The following is a 27,550-nucleotide window of genomic DNA, read 5'->3' as shown; positions in this document are numbered from 1 at the left end:
GTGTGATCATCTCTGTGCGTGCTGCTGTAACGCTGACAGCCCCACACAGAGGCAGCCTTCAGCCTTGTACACTCCGGGTCTTAATTACGGTGACAAATGAATATTCATGACAAGCCAGCTGATATTAATGCTAAAAAGACAAAAGGATTTATCTAGAAGAAGTCTTAAAGATATTTTTCATGCAGCCCTTTCCCAGACACATCAGGGTTAGATTAGGTACTTTAAGGATCCAATCAGATTCAGATTCTAAATAGAAATTCAATATGTGTGTCATGTAACTCTATTTAGGTTCTGATCTATGCAACAATGACATATTGTCTCTGGTCCTGCCCTAAGTTACAAAAACAGAAAAGGGTTCAATGTCATGACATTATTTTATTTTACTTTATCACTTTAATCATTATTTTATTATTTCTTCTTGATAACTTGTGCTGAGCTGTTCTCTGATGATTACTAAACCTTAGATTGCTGTCATTAATTTCTGCTTTTCTTATTGTAAAATAAATCTATAAACAGTTAAAAACAACATGTTTTCATTCTTGTGTTTTTCTATCAGACTTTGGGGCTGGTGAGGAGAAGAGGAGAGAGACAGAGAGAGGGCTGCCCATCAGCAGGCCTCCTTGTGCTCCAGTTTGATAACAGCAGCGAAGGGAAAATAAGTCCCACTTGTGTCTGAGCACCATGAAAATGAGGAGCCACTCTTAGGTCTATAGGGAAGCTACATGCTAATGCAGACTGAAAACAGGCCTGTGTTTGGGGAAACACTGAACGCAGCAGTGGGAAGAGCAAACATGCGGCCCGAACAGCTGTCTGCATACAGATTTGTTCATTAAGAAAAATGCTCAATAACTCCGGGTCCTTTAGTGATACTGTGAGCACGGACATTTGCCTCCACTATTTCAACAGATGTACCGAGGGATTGTTTCCTTTCATCTAATGATCTTTTGATTAAAATCTGTTTTCAAATTTACCTCATGTCGAGTCGGATCGTGACCCTCTTAATGCTTTGCTTAGCGTCTTTGGCCAGAGAGGGCTTGCTTCGGATGGATTATAATCAGGATCTGTTAAACTGTTTGTTTCCTCATTTGCACAGCTTGTTTATTGATACAGCTGATTTGCATCACTCCCTATTTTTCATTTTTTTTATCAAATAAATGTTAATCTACTTTAAGAGAAGCTCTCTGTAACTCCCGGCAGATAAGAATCCTATTTTTAACATCTACTTGTTGTTGCACCAACACACACATTAAAATACACATTGATTGCTTCCCACGAGCTGTTATCGACGTGTCTCTTACTTTTGACGGTGAGGTACATGGACTTGCTGACATCAGCTCCCACGTCGTTGCTGACCTTACACAGGTAGAAGCCGTTGTCGTCCTCCAGCACGTGTTTGATCAGCAGCGAACCGTTGATCAGCAGCTGGATACGAGAGCCGCTGTTCAGGAGGATGGGCTGAAACTGGGGGACACCCGCACCTGTTGTAAGAGAGAGACGGTGTAGAAACATTTTAAATTGTGAGCAATGAATCAATATTTAGGTTATATATACTATCCAACATTATATACAGTCCATAAAGTAGAAAGAAAGGTCCAAATATAAATGTATATTTACATTTAGTCTGTGAAAAATTCAATAGAGAAAAATATATATGATGCTCGAACAACACAGCAGTGCAGAAAACTGACCTGCAGTGTTTCAATGTGTGTGTGTGTGTGTGTCTGTGTTTGTGTGTGTATGTGTGTGTGCGTGTGTGTACGTGCATTCATTGGGGTGTGCTTCTGTGTTTACAGATTTGGTGACAAAGCCTGTCAGATTTAGGGAGGATTGTAAACATGTTTCTTAACACCAAGCCAAATCCTTAAAACGCCAAACAGCTGCTGAGCTGGGCAAAGCGGGCGCAGCTTCTGGTAACGGTGAGGAAGTCAGAATGGACACGCTTGTGGCAGAAGATTGGTGCAGAGGAACAACACACAGAAGGAGGGCAAGGGGGCCATGTGGAACTGCCGCCGTCCAGGGCTCGGCTCTGCCAGTGAGATTCGAAGATGTTCACTGCAGCAAGACTCTTTTTTCCTCCGTATCACCTATTTTTTGAATTTGTTATGGTTGAATGAATAGATCCGAAAAAACACATACAAAGATGGCCTCAAGTCACATTTTGATCTCTAAAGCTGATTTAAAACATGCACTGAACTCAAGATAATCTCTTAAAATTATCTGGAGGGGCTGAATATGACGGGGTCAGTCAAACACTACGGAGTTTCACCGGCTATCCCCTGATGCTGAAAACTTCAACAGAGCTAATGTGATAAAACAGCAGGAGATCTCAGCATGGAAGTGGGTTTGTTGAAGATGTTTCAAAGATGACAGTTGCAAAACTGATGATGATGTGTGCATACTCTGTTTCGATGTGATGTTAACAAAAACACATGATCGTCCAAAAATCTCATACGACTGACATTTGAAATCCATTACTGAAGCATCATAGAAATAATTGAACTTGGCATCCATGAGACATTCTGTCTGTGTGTAATTAATATCTATATAAATAATAGAAAATGACATAATCACTCTTAGTTAAACAATACAATATCTCAATCTGCAATGGCTGCTTAACTCTGCGGGAAATGTAACGGACACTGAATTTTAATGCCGAGGTCTTCAGTCATCTCCTGTTATAATAATGAAAACACTGTATTCCACCTCGCTCATGTAGTATTAAACACATGTGTGAACTGAGCCAGACGTTGCATTAGCTTGTGTTAAAGTTAGCGTGTAGAGATTAGGCCATTTAGTGAGCTGTGGGTTTTTGCTTTTTAATTAAAATGCAGTCAAGTGGCCGTGGCCAGCAAAGGGTCAAGTAGTGACTTTGTTCCTGCTCCCCTGGCTCCGAGAGAGAGCGATGGAGAGGAAGGGGGATGTGTCATCCTTGAATTATGGATTTTGCATATCCAAATAGTGCTAGTCATTATGCTAATAGCAGTTGACCTTTACTTACTGTTCCATATCTCCCAGCGACACTCATCTGGCTCTTAACTACTTCAATTGCAATAAAAGCATGCCAGACAGTCATTCTACGAAGAAACTGCACTCTGGCTTACAGCAAATTAAGCGATAGCTTCCCAATCAACCCACCTGGGATACATTGGATATGTGGCTGATACTCCAGAAACAGGAAACATGTAACACAGTAGAGGTGCATGGGTAAAAAAGGTAGGTTGATAGGTAAAGCTAGACACACACAACAGAGCATTGTTCAGCTATCCTAATTATGTATTTGCATTGACTTTCATTCATACTAGGACTTCCTAACCAAAACTTTACCCAACCTTATCCAGGATGTCAGGAATGATGCTGTACCTCATTAGTACCGGGATCTGGTCCTCATTAAGTTCTATGGTCGTGAGAAGGTCAGTATTAAGTGAGTGAGTGAGTATGAGTACACACATGCACAAAATCACATACATGCATACACACAAACACACAGTGCTCCACCTGACCTCGTCATACTGATCTGGATTTGTCAGACAGTGCTAATCAGGCATAAGGCCTGCTTGTCTACGCACACACATGCACACATGCACAGACATAGACATGTGTGCACACACACGCACATGAACTGCACTCTGGTACACACAAATCCCATCAAAGAGCTAAAAAAAAAAGGTCTGATTCTTTCAGTCCTTTGATCATGGCCAAGCACGTACACACAAAAACACACCCTCACGCACCACTCCTCATTGGTTGTTGTCCTTCTGTCAGTGAAGCTTTCAGCACTGGTTATATGGATGATGGAGCAAACACCTGGGGCCCCTCTTCATCTGCCCGGCTCAAGTGGCTGAACTCACCTGCTGCTTTCCTGCCTGTCTGTCTGCCCAGCTCTGTCTATTTCATGTTTTTAGAGCAGATGGCTATGTGTGTGTGTGTGTGTGTGTGTGTATTCTACGTCTGTGCAGTCACACAGGGTGTGTGTTCTGCTGTGGATGAGGCAAACTGAACCTAGTTACCTGCAAAAACAGTACTTACAGGTTAGGTTAGTACAGGTTAGCCGTTCAGCACAGGTTACTGTGGGGATTTACCCCGAAATGAAGTGAACGACCTCGTAGGACCGAAAAAAACCCTGATATAGACCTGAGGTAACACGGATAACTGCAATTCCTGCCCTGTAGTACAGGCCTCAGATATGTGTGCTCAAAACAAGTCATGTGACCAAGTCCACCAAAATTGAATAAGATCATCCTTAAGTCCAAGTTAATATTTGTAAAAGAAAATTGGAATTTCCCTCATTCTTGTGATATTGCGTTCACGGGAATGGGACAGACGTACGTAAGGACAGGTGGACAACCACCGGGAAACAGGACTCCTACCACTAGCTTTCGCTGGTGCAGAGCCATAAAAGACGGAACTACTAATGATCAAGAAAATGCGTGCTATGCTTAATGTACCTTTGGAGTGCTCCCATACGATGGTGGGTGGTGGGTAACCTTCAGCGGAGCAGTTGAGAGTCACAGTTTTCCCATAGATCCCATCTTGATCCTCAGGCTGAACCACAAACTGAGGAGGAACTATATATATAGACACAGACACAGAAAGAAGGATCAGTTGATGGTCATACCTGAAATTGGGGTTGTCTCTAATAAAGATCACTTAATGGCTCAACAACCAAACACTAAACCGTGACAAAGAAGGAACTATTTATTGGAGTTAGCAGCTGAATGTAAAGGTTAAAATGACAATTTGTACACATATTACCAATTATAGAAGTCCACTACATAGCTGGTCTGTCTCGGCTTACCTCTGACAATGAGCTGACTCTGGTGTTCCACAGCAGCAGCCTCGTTGCGGGCAACGCAAGTGTAGTTTCCGTTGTGGTCGGGTGTCAAGTTGGAGATTCGCAGTGAGCTGGTGAAGTCGATGTTGTCCACAGTCACACCTAGGCTGATGGGGATCGGCCGTCCATCTTTCTGCCACGTGATGTCCAGTGGCCGGTCGCCTGACATGACCACGCAGGGGATGAAGACACGCTGTCCAATGGTAAAACGCTGGAACTCAAATGGCTGAATGTACGGAGGGACTGCAGGAGTTAAGGGGAGGAAAGTGACAAAAAGACTGAATGTTATTTCTGCCCTAAAAGATCTTAATTCCAAGGATACCCCAGCCGGTACTCTGTTTTCAGAGTAATCCTACAATCATCTGACTATCTTGCTTCAGAGAGGTCACTGAAGGAATATAAAAGACCTGAATAGCAAAGCAGTCTGTAGCAATTCCCCATCATTCTCAGACTGGAACATTTTGTCCTTTCAAAGAAACGCTGAAAGCGCACAGACTTGAGCCAAAACTTAAACTAACTGGTGCAAAACATATTTCAAAGAGACCAAACAACAATAGATCTGTATCATAAGGTGGATCTGCACCAAATCATACTAACTCATACATCTCAAAACCATACATATGTCTAATTAGCTTTGACTTCAAGATTTACACATTGTTTTGAAAAAAATTGAGAGCTAGAATTACCATCCTGCGGTTGTATGACTCCACCTACCAGTCCCGTTTCAGACCCTCCAGGTGATCCTGACATATTGCATTCGCAATGATATGAGGTCACAATGATCGTTGAGCTTTGATCAGTGAAATCTAACCAGTTCATCTTTGACTGCAAATGACAACTGGTCAGAATTTGAAGGTAATATGAGATATGACCTTGACCTTTGACCACCCAAAACTAAACAGTTAATCAATGAGTCTAAGTGAATAATTATGCAGAATTTAAAAGGATTCTCTTGCGGTGTTCTTATGTTAACATATTCAACATGCAAAACATGTTTTGTTTGGTTACTGTGACCTTGACCTTTGACCACTGAATTCTTATCAGTTCATCTTTGAATCCAACAGAACATTTGTACCACATTTGAAGGGATTCCTTTGAGGTGCTCCTGAGTTATCACGTCCACAAGGCAAACATGTACTATGTATTGTCACAGCAACCTTGACCTTTGGCCTATAAAACCTAATCAGTTAATCTTTGAATTCAACTAAACATGTGTACCAAACTTAAAGAATTTTCCTCAAGGTGTTATAAAGCTATGGTGTTCAAAAGATAGGACCTGATAGAGGAACGGACAACATGAAAACACAATGCCTCCGGTCACTGGCAAGTTCCAGCATGGAGGGATGAAAAATATTCAGGGAAGTGAGAAAAATAAAGGGATAAAACAGATGTCTGTGTTTAGCCCTTTAACTACACCAAAATTAGTAATACAATTAACACAACCAAAATAACACATAACCAAAGAAAATCTCTCGTGGTGGATGTGCCTTTGAGATGGCAGATTCGCTTTGGGGAATAATCATCTACAGTATCAAATCACTAACCTACACACAATCCTTGCAGACTCGCAAACCTAACTACTACATCAATCAATCATTTTATCCAATGATCCAAAATCCTGATTAGAGCAGTACCAAGAAAAAATACAAGTGTTCAAAGTCAATCTGGCTGCATAATATAATCACACGGTTCTACATTAGGATGTATTCAAATTGCCTGCGCTCCGTTCTCAGGGGAATCTCCAGCCATCACACCAGTCATCTGTGTGTTTGAGTGTCCAGTGAGTTCAAATAACTGTGAAATATGCAGCATTTTAGCAGCTTATTTAATTCACAACAAAGTGGAGATAATGGACTCCAGGGATCCCCAAAGACACTTCTGCATTTTAAGCATGAGCAGAGTAAATTAACAAATGCACTCGCTCACTATAGCACCACTGGGAAGTGTTGCTTTATATCATCACTCTCTTTTCGTTCCTACACTCTCCCACCCTCTCTGCCTCCCTCGCTCCATGGGAAGTATAATGTAATGACAACAACTTAACATACTGTATGGAGGCAAGAAAATGGGGCATAATGGATAAGCCCAGTTTAGTGTTATCTATTACAGGTTGTAAGATCTCAGCGGTGATCATCACTCAGCTCTTTACTTTCTCTGATACGGCCTTCATAAGCTGCACTAACTAACTGAGGAAAATCAAGTAGATTAAGTCTGGTGAGATCTATTTATATACCCTTCTGTCTTATTGTGAGGGTGTGCATGTATTCATCTATCTAGTGATGGGCTTTTCCACTGAGGCCATTTTGAGATGCATATGTAGTAGGGGGTAGAGAGATGGAGCGCCTGGGATTCCAATTCAAGCATTATAATATAATTTGATCAAAACAACCACTTGAGTGGACAACTCACAATGACAGCATAGTTGTATTCATCAAATACATCAAACGAGTCACTTGTTGGGATTCATTGCTTTCTACTGTACGATGCAATAAAACACTGATTCTGTGTCAACCTCTGTCTTTCCCTTGCAGTAAATTACCAATAAAACATTGCTTGTATTTGCTATAGACGCAATGGAAATTAAGCGTAAATAACTTCTCAAGGTTGAGAAGCTATGTAAGCGCAACTTGTGCCGCAATAATCAGTGGGACTCACCTCGTACGCAGAGGTGAACACTCTGAGAGTCCATCTTGTTGGGTTGGACCATCACCTTGCAGTTATACTCGCCAGCGTCCACCTGCTGCACGTTGGACAGCTTCAGTGTGCCATTATTCTCGAAGGCTCGCTGCCGGTGGTTGAAGGGGAGAAGTGCGGAATTTTTGTACCACTTTATGGAGTAGTAAGGGTAGCCAATCACACGGCAATGGATAAAGGCGTCCCGCCCGGCAACCGCTGTGATGTTTTTCATTGGACGAATGTTGGCGCGGCCTAAAAAGTGACAGAGAATGAGAAAAGAACCTATACGGACATATGGAAATTTCAAAAATATCGTGGTGTTGACATTGAATGACAAGGATGATTTGTGCAATGATGTTTTGGGGGATTTCTGTTAATTTTAAATAAATCGGCAAAGATTCGACACTGAACCACTGATTTGACAGACATATTTAAGATTTTAAAGGGTGATGTCTGCTGCTAGTAAAACAGAAAAGGTCTTTCCTCAGTATCAAATATTGTATCTTTCACCAAAATGTTTAAATGTTAAACATAGGTGTTGTTGCATTAGCAGTTTGTTTTAAGCTATGGATAAGGAGGTGAAATACCAAGGTGCATATTTGAAGAAAAACTGAAGTATTAGTGATACTTAGAAGTCGGCTCCTGCTGGTCACCCATATAATATATTCCGTGTCCCATAAAATGGAAACACAGTACTCACTTTAACATCTGATTGTGAAGAACTGAATTGACTGTGGAGAAAGTACACACAGACATACACACAGACACACAGCAACTAGTAGATACATTTATTCACGCAAGTAGAAGAAATATATTCTTCTTCTGGCTATTTATGAATCAGACCATTTTGTAACCCTATATCGAGATCCGCTTGTGTGCAGTTAAGTGGGATAATTAATCTGGCCTAAAAATACAGGCATGTAAGAGAAGCAATTATAATTTGGAAAGAAAACGACGGAGCTGTGATGTTAAAAATTATACAAGGAGCAGAGGAAAAGTAAATAACCCATAAAAAGAACATTACTTTGAGGCCAAATCAATTAGCGGTGAAGAAACTAAAAGGATTTAAGATAAAAATAATCTAAATTACTCAGCAATAATCGGCAAAAAAAGATTCATGCAATTTTCCGTTTTGGACCCTAACAACAACCGGAACTCATGCAACAAGAATGCCAGACAACAGCTGGACAGCAACACACAGAGAGACACACACAGAGACAGACGGGTATGTGTATTGTTGTTTTTGGAGGAGCTGATTTGACAAGCACCTCTTACGTTTATTCGAGCCTGGTGGTACACGCCCCCGGCCGAGTTGCTGCACGTGCACCGGTACACCCCTCCGTCCTGCACCTGGGTGTGGGTCACATTCAGCTGGCTGACCACGTGGCCCTCGTGGGTCTCGTAGTGGCCCAGGTGGTGGTGGCCGTCTTTGATGACGGGGTCGTCGTCCAGGGACCAGCTGCATCTGGGAGGGGGCGTGCCCTTGACGTTGCACACCAGGAAGACAGGCTCGCTCGGGTTCACCACCTTCTCGCTGAAGGAGGACAGGATCTTGGGAGTGCCATCTGTGGTGGGGGACAAGGTGGGACACGGTAAGGGACAGGAACACAGTGGTGAATGAAGCCATGGTAAAACTTTGACCACATGTTAATGATAATTATCAGCCTGAGGAACACTGAGGAAGTCTCCGATTAGTTGGCAGTTCCAACATCCCTGTTTTTATTTTGTCGCAGTTTCTGAACACCAGGATTTCTTTGTTTAAGAGGCGATTTGTTATTAGATAATCAAGAAGTATCAACCAGGCAAAAGTAAAGCAAAAATTCTGTTTCTTTTAAAGACTACACAATTTTTTTGCCTTTATATTTTCTTTTGAATCAGGACACTGTGCCAGAAGCTCTACACATTCACGACGGCAATCCAGGAGCTCTCCTTGCAAACAGTCTGGTTGTCTTCTGATGCGTCTGTGTCTGCCTGCTGCTGCTCTCTGATAATCTAGGTCTGTTCCACATGATTATAGATTATCAATATCTTCTTTTTACAGCTCCCTGGCCGCAGGAGACAGTTGCCTGAGCAACGCTGCCAAGGTAAGCTATTGGATTCAAGAACGTGGGAGAGTGCCTGTGTTTTTGCATGTGTTTGTGAAGTCCTGGACTATCATACTATTGGCAGCCTACAGCAGAGAGTCACAACAGAATGTCATTACCACATAAACCCAGTATTGATCTTCACGGCCTGAACCTGTGTCTGCTAACTCATTGATTATGCATAGGAGAGCTACCATGCTGGGGCTTTTGCTCAGCATCTGTTCCACCCCACAAATGACATGCACACATTTTTACCTTCTAGGATGACTTGCACAAAGTCCTGGGCGGACATCTTGCCCTTCCTAGCGAAGCACTGGTACGCTCCACCGTCACTCTTCGACATGCCCTCCATAATGAGGTTCTCCCTGTTGAGCCCCGTGAAACGAACGCTGTTGCCCGGGTAGATGATCTCTCCGTTGCGGTACCATGACAGCTCGTACTCATCTGAGCCGCTCACGCTACAGGACAGAGACACCTTGCTACCCACGCTGCCTTTCACCTTGCGAGGGCTGACCACGGCCTTCAGAGGCTCTGAGGACACAAAATAAGAGACACATTTTTTATTTTCAAAGGTGATTCATTGATTTATTGCAGCATGACTGAGAGGAACATACAGAGAAGGGAAGATATAAAAGAAAGTGCACGGTTGAATTTGGCAAGTATGGATAGATAAAGATTTAAAAAAGAAAGATGTAACCAGAATCTGGGAATTAAAGGTAAAACAACGAAATAATTAATCAGCGTACAAAAAGATAATCTGTTTAAATTCCGATAAAATTATTATGTTCATGATGATGGTGTTAACACTGCATGTCATGTTTACAATCAATCTACAGATTTTACAAAATACTCACGCTTTATATACAGGCGCCCCATGACCTCAGCATTGCCATAACTGTTCCACACTTCACACACATACGTCCCAGAATCACTGGGCTGCGTGCTCTCGATCAGCAGCCCTGTGATGGTCTGGCGGAAGCGGCTGTCGGGCTCCAGAGGGCTGTTGTCCTTCAGCCAGCGGTATTTGGGCGTTGGGTAGCCCGAGGCCTTACAGGGCAGCTCCACCCGATGATTAATCATCACCTCTCGGTGGTCAAAGCCATCCAAGATGCCTGGCTCAGCATTGGTGGGGTCTGGAAGGAGTAGAGAATTTAGTGTTAATTAGCGATGAGCGTTGCCAGGAGCTTGATAGTGTAATCCAATATTGATTTTTGCGGGTCAAGATCCTGTTCCATGTACTGTATATTTTGTTATGCAAGGGAGAGAAGAGAGAAAGAGACTGTGTTGCTACAGTTCAAGAAAGGATTTTATTGTGGCGAGGAAAGTGGAGAATATATTGGATCTTGTTTATCAGTCCATCAGTCTGTCTGTGATTACTCACCAGCGTACAACATAATCTACAGCCTGAAACACCCTGTAATACAATGATTGTTTTGTTACTGAATGGCCCTATATGGTTTGTACTGTCTGTTCACAGTAAGAGGATTCTCTCTGTGTGGAGTTTGCATGTTTTCTCCTGGTACTCCAGCTTCCTCCCGCAGTCCAGAGACATGCAGATTGAGGTTAGGTCATTTGGAGAGTATGAATGGTTGTGTGTCTTCATATGTTGGCTCTGCGATCGGTTGCAACCTGTCCGGGGTGCGCCTCTCGCCCAATGTCAACAAGTATTGGCTGTATAGATAATGGATGGATGGATTTTTTTTTAACTTTTTGACGTGTAGAACAGTTGTCCATCACACTAGGAGCTAAACTGAGCAGATGAGAGACTTTGCTATGACTCTAAATATGACTTAATATTAACATATGTGGAGTTTGCTGGTATTTCCACACCATGATGCAGCTATTATTGCTGACCTGGAATCAGGTCTCATGGATCTGTAACATCCTGTTAGTTTCTGTGCATTTTTACATTTCCTGTTTTCATATTAACTCTACGAATACTTCCTGTCATTGCAGCTCCTTATTGTTTCAACTTTAGTACTTACCTGCTAACCAGTAGAACTTGCATACATTTTTCTTCAGGCCAAATCACACATATGGAGCAGTGGCAAACCTGACCTCTAATATGTGAGGAGGTGAAAAATGTGTTTCCTGTGGCAGAGCAAATCCACAGCATTCCTTGTCAAGGAGTTCAATCTTGACCAGATATACGATTCAACTTTGCCTACGTGTAACCTTGCCCTTAGTCTTCAGTTCTAAAATATGAAACCAGTTAGCTGTTAGTAATCTTTACACAAATGGCCATTGCTTACCTGACACAATGAGACGTGCACTGTTGCTCTGACGAGTCTCGCCGGTGTAGCGGTGGCGTGTGGTGCAGCGGTAGTTATTCAGCCCATCCTCAGGCAGGACGTCCAGGATGTACAAGGCTCCCGTGGATGTGATGAGATATCTTTGTCCTAAAGCAGATAAGGACAAGAGGAAACATATAAAATACAGCAGTTGTGTTGATGTTATCCAGTTAAAAAAAAAAAAAATGTTGGGCATTATAAAGTATTTATTCGCTCAGGCACACCTGAAAGATCTTACTCCATTGTCTGCTGGTGGATTTCAAGCTCACAGCATACACAACCTTATTATTTGTGAACAAAGTAAAGGTGAGATATGGATTTCTTCTGTGAACTCACAAATAATTTACTAAATGGGGTAAAATACTGGATAAAATCTGTATTACCAAGATTATGTATCCATACATTTCAAAATTAAAAAAAAGTTAGTAAAATCAGATCTGCATATAAAAAATTTGATCTCTAACAGCTTTGATTGTCTTGTCTATGACTTCTGCTGTTGCAGAAACCTTACTGGTGCCAATGTCTGTTATCTGAAAGCCAATCCTCCTATAGATGTCACAGCCAGGTCTGTGTGTGCGGTAATATTATGTTAATTCTCAAGATCAAACCAGCTTGAGTGGGGTTGTCAACATCCATAAGGAATGAAACCTTCCCCTCCGTCATCACATGCATGCCCAACTTCCCATGGGAGCAGATTGATGTCAAAACTTATCGAAAAAGCAATTTACAGGAGATTGTCTTCACTGTGTGCAGTGGTGGGCAATGCTAAGATAGAGGCAGCTTAGGGAAGCCTTTAAGGCCTGAGGAGAACAGCCCTGTCAAGACTTCAGGTAATGTTGACGGGGTCACAGAGAAAAAATAACGTTCGCCTGTTTATATAAAGTTTTCTCCTCAGCATTTCTCACTTCAGATTTTTGTCAAACAAAAACATAAACTTGTGTAATTATTTCGCATTATTTTAAACATACTTTAATTGTAAATTACCTGCTGAGTTAATAAAAGAAGACTTGGATGTGACAGTATTGTAAGGAGTTTGGTTAAATTAGGGATTGATTCCTGAAAGAGGTTTCTAACTTCTGTGTGTGTATGTGTGTGTGTGTGTGTGTGTGTGTGTGTGTGTGTGTGTGTGTGTGTGTGTGTATGTGTGTGTGTGTGTGTGTGTGATTTGATTGACATTAACAGGACCATAAAACAATATGAAAACTTGGCACTGTGCAATAATGCAAACTTATACGAAAAACCAAATAACTGCATCGAGCTCAGTGTGATAAATTATCAACTCTAGCAATTCATCTTATATGGAAGATCATTTTTATACTGTGAAGCATGAATGGGCAGAATGTGGCTTTTTATGAAGGTCCAACACTTAAACTGTACATCTAGCTATTATTCAATTACATCTGTAGAATATTAAGAAGAGGAGAAACGCACGTTGGCCCTAGCACAGCTGAAGTCTTTCATGTGATTGAGGTAGAAAAATTATATTATTGTTGGAAAAAAGATCAACTGCTTAGATTAGCAAAAAAAAATCTCCCCGCATATTTGATTTTGATTGCACCGCATATCTGAAGGCAGTCATATCACAATTTTCTCCAAAAGTAGAGCGAAAACTGGGGCTGTGTGGGAGCTGCTAAAGCAGATTAGCTGTGGGTAATTCATTTAACTTGAACAGGGGGGAGCTGTGGGGGTTTCTTGTGATGTTCCAGAGTTATAACGTGTACAGTATGGCGTGTTCTTTTGAATTCATGTTTTAAAAAAAAGTGGGTGGTCTGTCAAACAAAACCAGAAATTAGCATAAGATGTTCTGACACGAGAAATTCCACAATTTTCTATTTGCCGTTTGCTGGTGCAATTGTTGTTGTCGGTGAGGAAGGCCTTCAAAATAGAAATTTCAAGATCCTATGAAAAATGCATGGACAGGCAAGTGCCGAGGTTTCTCTTTTCTGTATGGGTTAACAAATTAGACGCCACCTCCCTTCTGTCACGTAACATCATCCCCTGTAGATCACAGATTCTTGGGCTGCAGTCTCGAATTATATACGACACAACTGTCTGACGGAAGAGTTTGAGTGAGATATTGATAAGAAATAACCTGAATATAACGTTACACTCTGCACTAATGTTCACATCAAACCACTTCATGCTTTAATTTCCCACTTGAGACTAATATCTTTGAACGAAGCAAAGCAGGCTTAATGTGTTTCTATTTAAAATGCATTTTCATGTTTATACTTGCAAAAAATAATCAACCTTGAGGGGTTAAGCAAATGGGGGGGGGGGGGGGGGGCTCAAAGAGAGAAAGAAAGAGAGAGAGAGACAAAAAAAGGCACTGCTACTGTAAGCATTGACCTAGATAGAACCGACAACAGATTCTACAGATTTGATGTCCTGAAGGGGTTTCACTGGTTTACATATAGGGCTGTTAGATGGGCAACCAGCAAGTGGAAAAGAGAGAGGGTGTGACTGTGTGCTCGGTGTGTGTGTGCTCGGTGTGTGCGTGCGTGGTGCCGGTAGCCATGTATGCATGCCAGTATGTGATTTGATTGGTGGGAGGAAATCTTCTCAGAGGTTGAGGAGGCCAGATGCAAACAAAATAAAAAAAAAAAAAATGTTCACAGAGAAGATGTTTTTTTTCATACCATTTAATAAAAAAAAAAAAAAATCCGGTTTCCTTTACATTTCTGTATATTTTAACTAATTTTACACATCACTATGACCAGTTAAGAATGATAATTATGAAAGATGGGAACATTTTTTACCAATACATAATGACTACATGTGGAAGAAAAGGTGGAATCCCAGAAGACTTCATTCGACCATGCTGCAGCAAAAACAAAATTCAGACATCTCCTCAGAAGCTGTCCACTCCACAAACACACACACACACACACACACACACACACACACACACTGCCTTGTTCCCTTTTTTCTCTCCTCCCTTCCCTTCTGGCTTCTCCATTTTGATTCTGTACTGGTCCTCTGAAATCTCACTGTGGAATCCATCTTGAGTGAGACAAAATGGTTTTTCACTCCAGCCGCTGTGAGCTGCTGCAATTTTCTCTTCAAGCACCTCTATGCTCCTGCACTGCCTTTTAAGACGTCAGAGCTCTGTTATGACAGGATGAAGTGCAGGCAGAGGGAGGGGATTTCGAAATGAGAGCTATTGTGTTGAATTGGACAGTATTGTATCTGTTCCTCGCGACCCGTTCCCCTTAATCTGTCTGCTTTGTCTTTAACTCACTCAGAACCTGATACATTAGCATTTGGGAGCAAATGTGCTTTTCACAAAACCAGCATGTCAAGTGGGATATTATGCAAAATGCCCTGTTAAACACTAAAACGTGTTCCAAAATGCATTACAAAAATCCTCTGGACGGACATTTCTGTGTTATTGTCAGAAAGTGGAGCCCCTTCCTCTCCATTCCTTCACAGCCACTGCCACTGTAAAGTGAAAAAGTGCTCCACTCCACCAAACACATTTTATCTAATCATCCCCACTTTGCCAGAGACAGAATCTAATACAAGCAGCAGGCTCTCACTCACAGCAGGCTAAATAAGCCTCGACGTACAGATGAGCGAGTGTCACAGCGCACTCCCTGCCAACAGACGCTGTGATGTAAATGAGAGCTGAGCTGGTTACATCTAAGGTGACAATCAGCGACTCGGTAACTGGAATGAATTAGTGATAAACTTCCAATTTGTTTTGTCCCGACTGGCCATGCCAAACCAGTTGACTGTAAAAGAGGATTATGTGTGTCGTAGATGATCTGCAGGGATTTCATGTGCATGCAAATACATACATGGTACAATGTTAGGTGTAGATTTCTAGTACAACTCAATTTTGTTTACATTCAGTGGTTTTTACCCGAATTTTTTTTTACACTTGGGTATGGATGAATGATATATATTAGATGGTTTCCTCTGTACTGTCTTTGTCAATTCTGTTTGACCTTACATCAGGATAGAGCATAAAGACAATGTGCATTCAAGGTACAAACAAAACAGGGAAATCAAATTGAATTAAATGAATCTGTCTGTGTATTGAGTGTAATTTATCTGAGATTGATACCAATGAACTAGCTTTTATTTGAATGAGCTTTTTGACCCCCTGAAAAAGGCTTTGTGCTGAGTTTGGGTTTAATATGACACTGCCACAATTATACATTTTCCTATTTATTTTTCTGCCCATTTGTGCATTTAAGTCCAGAATTCACTTCTTAACCAATGCTTTGCACCAAAGACCTGCAGTAGCATGAATATGAATCTGGGAAAAAGATACTCTTTCATTACAAGAATAACTATTTTTGATGAATAACACAAAAAATATGACAAAACGTATACAACACCATGTGAGTTTACAGTCCGGACTTAATGGGTTAAAATGTTTAGTGCAAAGACTGCTCTCGTCTGTCGGTGAGTCAGAGAAGTTATTGTTTAAAGAGGACGTTGGGACCGGCTCTCAGTGCACTGTGAGTCAGACGGTGAGGAGGGACCCACTTCTTGTTGGGTCAGCAGAGACAGAGTGATGATAAATGGGCTTATGAACATTCTACGTCTGTGTGGTAACTTCTCTGGCCCACTTCAACTCTCCTAGGTCAGACCAGACATTAAAGTTAAATTAAAAACAGATAGCTGTCTATCATGGGCTTTCTGTAGTGTACACTGTGTCTGCACTAAATGCACCGCCACAAATATTATTTAAAATGATAGTGTGGGCTATTGAAAGTGGATCCAACTCCTCTTCACAGCTCCATCTCAGATATACTCTATGTTTTTATATTTATTCAGATGCTGATACGATCCTACAAAACTTTGTGAGGAAACACTGCATTGACTCCTTTGGTGGTAATATGACAGTATAGAACACTGCAGATTTAATGTCTGCCTGCTCAGAGTCGTGGCTACGTTGCATGGTGAAACAGGGCGCAGGGGGCCGGACGTCAGATCGCAGCTTTAACCTGATTTGATTGCGGTCAGATTGCAGGACTGAACTCTACACCGCAGAGCTCCTCAGGACTGCATGGCAGCATGCAAAGAAGCTGGAATGAGCACCAGGACGATTCTGCAGATCTTACCTTATAACTTGTTAATCCGTCTGACTATCGATTGTTTAAACAATACACAATCACACTATGTCCAACGATGCCTGGTAGCGTATTGTAAGTGCCGTGCTTTAAACGCTGAGCTACTACACACAGCAGACCACTGGGTGAACGTGGACACCGTGGCTCCCGCCTGGATGCATTTAATTAACACGAGGACTCTGAAATCAATAGACGACATGCTAATGGTCAAACTACTGCAACACCCTTTAAATCAGTGGATGCAACCTTCTCTCGTGACACAGGAGCGTCATATTACAAAAATGAAACCTGAGGAAGAATTAACTGTATTTTTTGTAAAATAAAATCGTTTTAATAAACGTCAACTTTGTTATATTTACTTCAGATAAACTAAGGTTATTTTACGCAGCTCATCCATCTATTGATATTGAACAAATGTGGTCTGATTCTCTTCATCCCCAACATTTAGATACGTATTTGCATGTCTTCACCATTGCATATTTACTTCACTGTTTATATCTTTTATCTTTTATATATTTTTATTTAGATATGTTTATGTCTAAATAAATGTTACTTTGTATGAATATTAGAAAAAGTGAGTAAATAAGAAGTAAATAGTGAGTAAATATATATTGTTTCTTTTTATTGCTTTTCTTATGTGTGTTGTATTTATTGTGTTTTTATGTTTCTATGTTCATTGTATGCACCAATAACCAGAGCAAATTCCTTGGCAATAAATACTTTCTGATTCTGATTCTTGTCAGTTTATTTGAGTGTGTTGCATGTTCAACACTGGCGTTGTAGCTAGTTTGTAATCTCGAAAGTTTCACAAGGATTCTAAAAACTTAGTGGGAGGAACCATGTAAATTTATAAGGTTGGTGACACATGTCTTGGTTATTCTCTCGGCGCCTGTGAGGTAAGAGCAGCCACAATTCCTGCATAAAGGTCCATTTTTACAAATGTTTTGAATTGGTGTGTTTAGTCCGTCTCGCTCTTCACTAGTGGGTTTCTTAGTCACTGTGTTTTAAGATCATGTCTGAAATAACTGCAATTCAGAAAAAGAAAGAAGACATTGGAAGAGACAACAGGCACGAAGGGATTGAGACTGTTATTGAGAGACACTGACGATGTGACCAACCAGAGCTGTGATCTGCGTCACCATGAAGAGTAGTTACTCACGGTCTTGCCTTTTCTTCACAGCGGAAGTACAGGATTCTCAACAAAAATATATTGGAAATATTTCTGTTGATAGTCACACTGACATCATATTAGCAACATAGGATAAAACTGACCCTCTCACTATGGTTTCAAGCAGGCGAGGCAGTCGATTTCCAATGCTCCCTCTCTCTCATTTTTGCTCTGGTAAGAAGATTGATGAATAACCCGGTATATTTTGGGGACAGCAAAGAAAAAACAATATAGTGGAGACTATGACTGCACCAAAAGCAAATGTAGACTTTTCAAATACTTAAGCTAATGCAATCAAAATCCGGATAAATCCAGAGGCCCTGAGCACCTGTAAAAGTCACCTATAAAAATCTCTTTCTCTCAATGCACCTGCTGTGTGAATAGATTTAGGATGTACAAGTAAACGACAGAGCTGCCATTGAAGCCCTGGTGAAGAAGGCATCCTTGGTTCGGTGCAAGTTTTGGCATCAGAGCTGGAATACTAAGAGAATCTGTCTCTTATTCAGCCTCAAAAACCTCTGTGTTCCTGTTTGGCTCATTCTACTTCCTCTGCTGCTTCTCCTCTCTCTCTCTCTCTGCTGCTAGGTCTCTCTCTGTCTCCCCCTTCTCCGTCTCTCCCGCGGTGTCCTGAATGCTAAAACAGTGTTTGGCTGTGGCAGAACACTGCAATGAAATTCTGCAGTCTCAAACGCCCTCATCCAGTAAACATTTTCGTTTACCTCGATGTTGACCCTAAAATGTATCTTTTAGAGATAAAAAAATAGTTCAAGAAGTTAATTAAAAAATCCTACAGAGGTCAAGAAAGACACTGGACATAATAGGAATTGGTTTAAATCATCCTCACTTAATTTTAAGTAAAGATGAGTTGTTTGATTTGAGGCACAGATTCAAGGGATATATGATTATTGCCAATGAAATCTGTCCGTTGAGAGACTTTATGCATGAACTTTAATGTTTTATTTAAAAATATTACCTTCTAGGAGCGTCTGCCGAAATGGTTTATTTTTTTTGTATACATTTAAATATTATTCACATATTACAGGCACAGGTCAAGCTACTCCTACACATACTCTTATCCCTGTTGCCACCCTCTCCCTCTCACCTTCCAAACCACTGGTGATAACACATTTTGATAGACAATGGGGGGAAATATACAGAGATAGACAGACGGACAGACAGTCAGGTGGATGGACAAGCCCAGAGTTTTTCAAAACTTTGCCATCAATTGCTCAGCCCTGATGTATTTCACCTGCATTTCATTATCTCCTCCTATTGTATATTTAATCCCCATGTTTCCCCTCGCTCCCATTTCATCAGTTCACCTCCCCTGTGTTATCTCCAGCTTCGGCTCAGTCTTTTGAGTTTATTTTTCTCTCTGCCTGCCTGTCATCAGTAATCCTGTTTATTTTCATTACAACAACCGGTCTTTATGTGCTGCTGCATTAGGGAATCCTTAAAATGTGATTGAAGGCTGTTGAGTCACAAAGAGACTTTTCTTTCTTTTAAAGCATGCATATTTGTCATAAGAATATAAAAAATCCTAAATCTAGTATTTCAATAATCCAATGTCTACTAATCAAGTATACATTTTATTATAATGATGTTTTTGTCATTGCTTTACACCGCTCTGAGGTTTAACAGCTTCATCATGAAGCGCTCGTTTGATCTGAAACACTGCAGTTAGGTATTAAAATATATATTTTAGTTTTTCAGAGGTATATTTCCAAACAGCAGGACAGACGGAGTGAAATGCAGTGACTGGTAGTGTTATACCACTATTGTTTTAAATTAGAAATGGGTTTTCATTTACCATAAATAATTTGTGAACTGTAATCCATGCAAAAAATGTCCAACTGCCACAAGATGAACAATTCATATTTAATAAACAACTGAACATGTGAAAGATGTCATTTTAATAAATCATGGGACCCCTGCTATTTCTGAGTATTTTCCCTGTCACATCAGATTGCTACATTGCTGTAGGTTTAGTGGTCACAGAGACATCTTATCTTGCAGAGAAAGCTAATATTTACTATAATAACAATGTGAAAAAATATCTAGAATATTTTAAACATAGTTTTGTAATCATATCCCTGAAAATTCAAACTTCCAAAAAGACTGTAAAAGGAAGAATTACTCATAGATGATGGCACTGCAATGCATGTTGTCAGTTATGACATAGAGCTATAGCCAAAGGCTATCCAAGCTTCTTTTAGTTTTTCTACAGTTTCAGAGATATGCAAGAAGATAGTGCTGTTGTTAAGGAAGAGGAGCCCTGCACCTGTGTGAAGAGATAGTTTACGTCACGATGGGAGACCAACCTCGTACAAGGGAGAGACGCATGGAGAGAGGATTACTTTTGCATTCATGTGTAGTAGCTTGCTGAGCTTGGCTGCAGGCAGGCATCCATACATGCGTGCACGTACACACACATCACAAAAACTGCTGAAAAGGAGAGTTGGGTCTCCAAGGTTAAAGAGTCTGGGGGTTGTCAATGTCTTTGATGAGGTTAGCAATCCAGTAATCTCTGCTGAACCTCAGAGCCATTAAACAGCAGGTTGCTAAGCAGACCTGTGCATTAAAGAACAGCAAGCGGGCAGCAGCAAAATAACAACAGTTGGAGAAGTTTTTTTATGTTAGTGGAGTTTTTTATTTTAGTGGAGTGAATACACAATGTGTTTCCGAATTCATTGTAAAATGGGCAACATGTACAGCAAGGTCATTCACACTCTCATTAGCTTCATAGCAATCTGTCAAGAAAAAAGAAACAAGAACATTTGTGTTCTCACATACAACAACTCTGGAAAATTTTAGGGAAATGTCAGGACTTTTGTATGTCACTGGCTTGAGCTTGCATGTCATCCAAATAAGGTGCCCAAGCTAGACCACTAGCATTGATCTACTTATGTAACTGCAAAAGTTAAAAAGCCCTGCTGCTTCTGTACTTTGTTGTTGTCATTGTCATCTTAGATATTCCTACAGCCAATTGACCAGAAAAAAACTAATTTACTATTTAGTGTTACTACATTACAGTGCACTGTAATTTAAAAAACATCTTTCACCCACAGCCGGAGAAACTGTTATCAACTCTTGTACTGTGTGTAGGACTCTATGTCTGGAAAATAATACTCACAGATGGATAGTAAAATGAGTAATTAAATCAAGCATTTTATTTCCACCATACTGGAAAGAGGATGCTGGCTTTTGGTTGCGTGTGTGTGTGTGTGTGTGTGTGTGTGTGTGTGTGTGTGTGTGTGTGTGTGTTTGTGCATATGTGTGTGTGTACCCAACATGTGTAACAGTCTGCCATCATAACCTAATTATTGCAGCAGCTTAACAACAGCAATTAGCACATTTCCATCAGACGACACTAATTTGTGAATTCCATTCAGGACCAACACACAAGAGAAAGAGAGAGAAAGAGAGAGAGAGAGAGACTTAATTCACTGTTGAGATACTGGAAATGCTAAATCCATATCTATAGAGCTGTGAAAATTGCTTATGGTAATTGCAGTTATTGTAAAACTAGGCTGAAGCTTTAATACAATTTCTAATTTTGATCATTTGTTTTTATAAAGTCAACAATTACTGATCCCCCCCCCAAAAAAGACTTACTAAAATAACCTGTAGGGGAACAAGGTTAACACAATACTGACAGCGATCTTCTTTTATAGCAACTGGAGTCAACTGAGACTGGGGACTCATCACGACAAATCTTTGAATACATTTTTACATTTCTTGCTAATATATCTCCATTCATCACCTCTATCAATGTTTATTTTTGGTTGAAGAAGTTTGAATGTATAGTTTGACTGGGCCTGCATTACTGCTGGAGGGCTTTTGAAGTCGTTACTCTAATGGAGCAAAAGTGCACCAGTCAAAAAATGTTAAAGGTTGATGACTCCATGCAGCAGTCATTGTGCATACAGCTGCCTCAGAGTAACATTCTCCCTCCCTCTTTCCTCGCCCCCCTTATTCCCCCCCCCCTTAACTTCCTACGCAGAGATGCATGTTGAGTGATAGGCCTGTGGATGAGTCTGGACAGTGCGTCTGAGGCCCTACTTTTTAATAGGGTTCTGTTCCCAGTAATTATGCTGACACAATTTGATCAGCGCGGGGCTAAGTATCTTCATCTGAGGGAGATCGGGGGGAATTAACGCTGATGTAATAAGTACAATTTGTCACTATTAAGACGGAGGTGTTGACAGGCACTGGTGTTGTCAGGGCAACTGATGGTGCTCCCTTGCTACAGTATGTATTCTGCTCTTCTGCTGCATCCGGCGACCAGAGCTTTCAGGGCCCCCTCAATAATCGATTCCTCGGGTTGCTCCGCACAGGCAAAAGCACACTATGCTATGACATACTGATATATACGCACACAGGATAATAAAGACAGACTGCACCTAGATGTGCTGCAGCTTCACACATTCGCATACGAGCACATACACTCACCGCAAATACAATACCCACAAACAATTCAACACATGAGCTCAAACCACAGCTGCTGTATATTAGTGTCGTGACTGAGAACTGCTGCCAACGGAGATGTGAACCACAGTGGACACTTTGTCTTACAGTGACAAAACTGAAGCACTTAATGTCATTACGGCCACTCTGAAAGCATGTGTGGTAACAAGGGTAAAGAAATGCACTAATGAGATAGGACTTCAGGCCTCGCTCGTTGCTGAGGAGACAACTAATGCCAAGATCTTGACCCTCTAATCCATCTCATTGAGCATTTTTCTGAAAGAAATCCACATTAGCTATGTATACAAGATGCAGCTAGGCAGAGATAACCACACTGCCTCAGGGAGATCTGAACCACAATTGGATTTTGTGTACTTTTGTTTAATATACACAATGCAGGAGCATTTTAGTAGTAACAGTTCCTCAAATTCAACTGCAGCCAGGATTCGTAACTACAACAGAAGAAGCAGCTTTCATGTAGAGAAAATCAAAGCTTATCAATGTGTTGAGCTCTGACTGAGTACAGAGACTGGTCATTGAAACTGCATCATCTGGATTGTACCTGCTCACCAAAGTTACATAGAGCTAGAGCAGGCATTCAGGGTGAAGAGTGACACCATCTTTCTGTTTCAAGTTAGTGAACCATCAAAGTAGTTGTATGGCTGCTTTCTTACGGTTAAAAAGGTGCATAGTGTTAATTCAAATAAAAGGTCTGAAGGTTATCTAGAGTGTTTTGTGTACTCGAACACTTCACCCACCCCTCCGATGGCACAAAGCTGAGCAGATAATGGGTGAATTTTCATTTCCGGGTGAACTATCCCTTTAAATGTGTAAATAAATGAAATAATACCTTATATATCCTATATGTATAGCCAAACATTTACACTATTTAACACATATTGGATAGTTGGATGGTACTTATTTCAATTATTTGCTCACTATACAGTGCAGAGGCAGCTCTGCTAGACTTCACAAAAACATATCAGTAAGCTCACCTGTCTGTTGATGCAGGAGGAATTTGGTCTACAGACAGCTGGTTCCTCACAGATATAGCAAACACAACCTCATATCCAGCAAGCCCCCCATCCAAAAAAAGAACCTGAAACACGACCACAAAATCTACGATCTGTCCACAAACTGATGAAATATCTCTAGCATCAAGCTGTGGGTCAATCGCACTGCAATATACAAAACAGTCTCTGACACAATCTTCCAATATTTTCAAATCCATGTCCACAAAAGACAATAATAGAAAACAGCTAGAGTCATCAGTGAGTAGGATGATGTCCTGTCTCTGAGCTGTGGCGTAATAGCAACTCATGTGTGGAAAATAATGTATCTCACTCACTGGTCATTGCGAGACAAACTAATACCAGAATAAACGATTCATGTTTGAAGAACGCACACTCACAGCAGAGCTAAGATGTAAACGAAACAAGATTCAAACTTGTGGTATTTTTTTCCCTCACCACATCTTTGCATAAGTGCCAATAAGTACATTAAAGAACTGAATATAAATCTATCAATTTATTGTTTGAATGAGGAAATACAAGCCATCAAAACTATTGACAGCATTTGTCGTAAATTAAGCCGAGATTGGTGAATATAGTGTTATTGATGGCTGCCCTTTTAAAAGCTTTTGGAAAAGGTCAGCATATATGCAGTCCTGTTAAGATTGCAGCAAACTGCAGTAAAATAACAGTAATTAATTATTTTATATTAAAGTGAAATTGCAATACCAACCCCCTGTATACGTCTGCATTTTTTCATCAAAATTCACATAATTCTCTGACATATCAATAACAAGGCTGAAAATCTTCGAATGTTTAAGAAAGATAAAAAAATATGTCCTTAATCCTCCCCCCTGATCAGGAGATTTGTGAATCCTGCAGAATATTAAAAAACAACGGTACATAAAATAACCTCCTTGGTGGAGGTGAAGTACGCTTTCCCTCACAGAGACTGACCTGCCCGAGGAGACAGGACTACTCTGTGATGGCTGATAAAAATCTACAAGTGCCAACCAGAGTATAGGACAAGGTAAAACTAGTAGCCAAGTAACATATTTTAAGTAACATATTTTCTTCAGAACAACGTTAATGAGTGAAAACTATTGTAAAAGGGCTGTTTATGTTACACTCTGGCCTCTAAAGTTAGAACATTTTTGTTCTTATAAAGGTAAAAGTAAATTGGTTTGTTTTGTCATCCAACTCTTATAATAACATAAATTATAATATCGTATATACGCTTTTCAATCTCCAGTTTGAACCTGTCTTTTTAAGCTAAAATGTTCAGGATGGAAATTTCTGGAGACTTTACAGTGGCCATTTTGTTCACCAAACACACGCACCGACCCAAAGGCTCTGCTACTTCATTAATGGAGGACCTTCCTTTCTGCTATCAGAGACGCAGGTTTACGTGAAAGAGACATATCCAAAAGAGAAAAACAAAAACCTCTGAGATGCTGAAAGTTCACACAAATATACCTATATATATATATATATATGAAGACAGTCTATCACTGCTGCTTGTGTGCGTCTGCCCTTTTGCCATCAATACCACTCACAAGGATAATTAATGTTGCCCCGCTGCGCTGAAATATCCTTGATGAGGCCCTGCATTCCTCTGTGAGGGAGGAAAAAAGTCACTAAAGATTCCTGTCATGTCATGTTGTCATCCGGGGGTAGCGTCTGACATTAACCAAAGGTCGCTTGTGGACTCCTTCCACAGCCGTCATGACTCGGAGCCTCAAAGGGATACCACCATCATCCAACAACACTGGGTGGACCATGGAGTGGGTGGAAGGGGGAACCAGGAAGTGATACACTTTGAACCGTGTGGATCTGTTTCACGATTGGACAGCGATGTGACATAATTGAATTTGGTGCCTCAAATCTTAGTTGTGGATGTTGAGGCCCCGCATTGATGAAACATGTCAGGTTGTTTTTATTCGGCAAGGAGCTTGTTAGCAGCGAGAAACACGCGCTCATCTGGGAACACGATGAGGGAACAATTTTGTAAAGCACTGAAAATAGAGAGTGACGGCACGGACAGAAATTGTGCTATCTGGGTTTGGAATCTGAGAGGGCATCTGTTATTTTGGAGCTCCTCATCTGTAAGACACACACACACACACATTTGCTTGATTTGCTGCGATGTACAATTTTCAGGCATTGTCTTGGCAGGCATTTTCTGAGTGAGTGTGTGTGTGTTAGTGCGAGTGTGTGTGTTGGTGTGTGAGTGTGTGTGTGTGTGTGTGTGTGTTGCATGCTTGGGGCTATGTCAGCACTTCCACAGTGTGCTGTCAAGCTGACGTCAGGAGGGCATGAGCTCCTGTACAAACCAGACAGGCAATCCCATCCATGCAGCTCTGGATCTATGCATCCATATGTGTTTTTTCTTCCTTTTCTCTGTCTCTCTTTTTCTTTAATATCAATGCCTGTTGTTTTCTTAAGTCTCTTTCAGTCTCTGTCTCCCTGTCTCCTTACATCCCTTCTTCCTCCATTGTCATCGCCTCTCTTTACTTTCTTTCTCAATTTCTCTCTTATTTTCTTATGTACTTTCTGTGCCTTCCTTCCAGGCCTCTTGTCATTCCCTCCCTACTTCTTCCTCTTTCCCTCTGTCTCTCCGCATCTGTCTCCATCCCTCGCTCCTGTCTCTCCTTGTGCATCCCTTCATCCCTCCTTCCTCTCCTTCTCAAAGCGAACACTGCCTCGCCTTGTCCATAGTCAAAGGCTCTTCTCTGTCCTCTATGCACCGTTTTGGAGAGTCACTGCGGGCCTGCCGCTCAGTATGCACAGAGGACACGTGGCCCGACAATGGCTCATTTCAACCTCAATTTCCCCCGAAATGAATAGGAGCCCACCCTGGTGCACGCGGCATGCCTTTTAATTGGCCCAAGTTAGATTCAAACCATTAAACCAGTGATGTCGCCACACCTCCGCCGCGCCCATTGGCCTCTCCCCCACCCCCATTCAAACACAAACACATACACACACACACAGACACACACTCACACACTCACACACAAACACCCTCTTTCCCTCTCCGGCTGCCAGAACATAAACGTCTTATCTCTCAGCCCCAAACAGGCAAAGACACCATGAATATTCAGCTGTTTCCATCTCCATTTCGGCAGACAACAGAGGCCGTGTGCATGCAATTGCTTGCATACACACACACACACACACACACACATACTGAGAAAAACACACACACAAATGCATAAATATACACACATTCATACACACAGACAGGCCCTTTCTCCTGCACCCACTGTTTCAAACCTGGCATTGTTTATGCTTTGCTGAGTTTAGCTCATTTGTCTCTTTTCCCTCATTTGCTACAGTATGAGCTGAGTATATCCGAAGGATATTGATTAAAAGCTGAGGCAGACGCACTAGTGCAGTTTTCACAATGTGTCCATACACTGCGAGTGTGTGGACACCAAATCAACATTTTTCTTTTTATAATACCAGTAAGACTTACCTGTATCCATGAGAGGAAAGCATGAAACACAAAGAGAGGGACATAGGTTTAGACTTGCACTAATAATAATAATAATAAATATTATTTCAAAGCATCTTTCCAGACATCCAAGGACACGCCGTATAATATATCATGAATAAACTAATGACAATAAAAAGTAAAACGAAAAGTTAAAATGGGATTAAGAGTTGCAAACAACTATCAATTCAAAATATGTGTCAAAAGTATAGTTAGAGAGAAAATCCAAAAAGATAGAATATATGTGACGAAGAAGTAAAGCCAGTGGTTAAAATGGATGTGAGGTGGCAGGGAGTCAACCATCACCATATGATGATGTTTGTTATCTTTATGTTGTGTATGGAGGCATATTGATCGTGCAATTTCTTGCTGAAAAACCTCATTATCATGTGCGCTACATCCATCAATACTGATTAAGTTAAATCAAAAGGACGCAACCTTTT

At 41.0% G+C, this 27,550-nt stretch overlaps 1 protein-coding gene across 2 annotated transcripts in view; it reads right to left on the bottom strand.

The window, feature by feature from the left end:
- Positions 1–27,550, bottom strand: part of dscamb (Down syndrome cell adhesion molecule b) — a 93,528-nt gene that overhangs the window by 30,813 nt on the left and 35,165 nt on the right. For both annotated transcript variants that reach the window (XM_062386777.1, XM_062386778.1), the window contains exons 3-10: positions 11,844–11,990; positions 10,446–10,724; positions 9,847–10,122; positions 8,776–9,072; positions 7,487–7,759; positions 4,796–5,074; positions 4,446–4,565; positions 1,299–1,478 (exon numbers count right to left, since the gene is read on the bottom strand). In XM_062386777.1, coding sequence (XP_062242761.1) covers positions 1,299–1,478; positions 4,446–4,565; positions 4,796–5,074; positions 7,487–7,759; positions 8,776–9,072; positions 9,847–10,122; positions 10,446–10,724; positions 11,844–11,990 — 1,851 coding nt within the window. The remainder of the gene's footprint in view (positions 1–1,298; positions 1,479–4,445; positions 4,566–4,795; positions 5,075–7,486; positions 7,760–8,775; positions 9,073–9,846; positions 10,123–10,445; positions 10,725–11,843; positions 11,991–27,550) is intronic.

The sequence above is a fragment of the Platichthys flesus genome, chromosome 4 (assembly GCF_949316205.1).
Source record: "Platichthys flesus chromosome 4, fPlaFle2.1, whole genome shotgun sequence".
Lineage (NCBI taxonomy): Eukaryota > Metazoa > Chordata > Actinopteri > Pleuronectiformes > Pleuronectidae > Platichthys > Platichthys flesus.
Note: the sequence above shows the minus strand (reverse complement) of the source record. Positions and strands in the feature narration are given on the sequence as shown.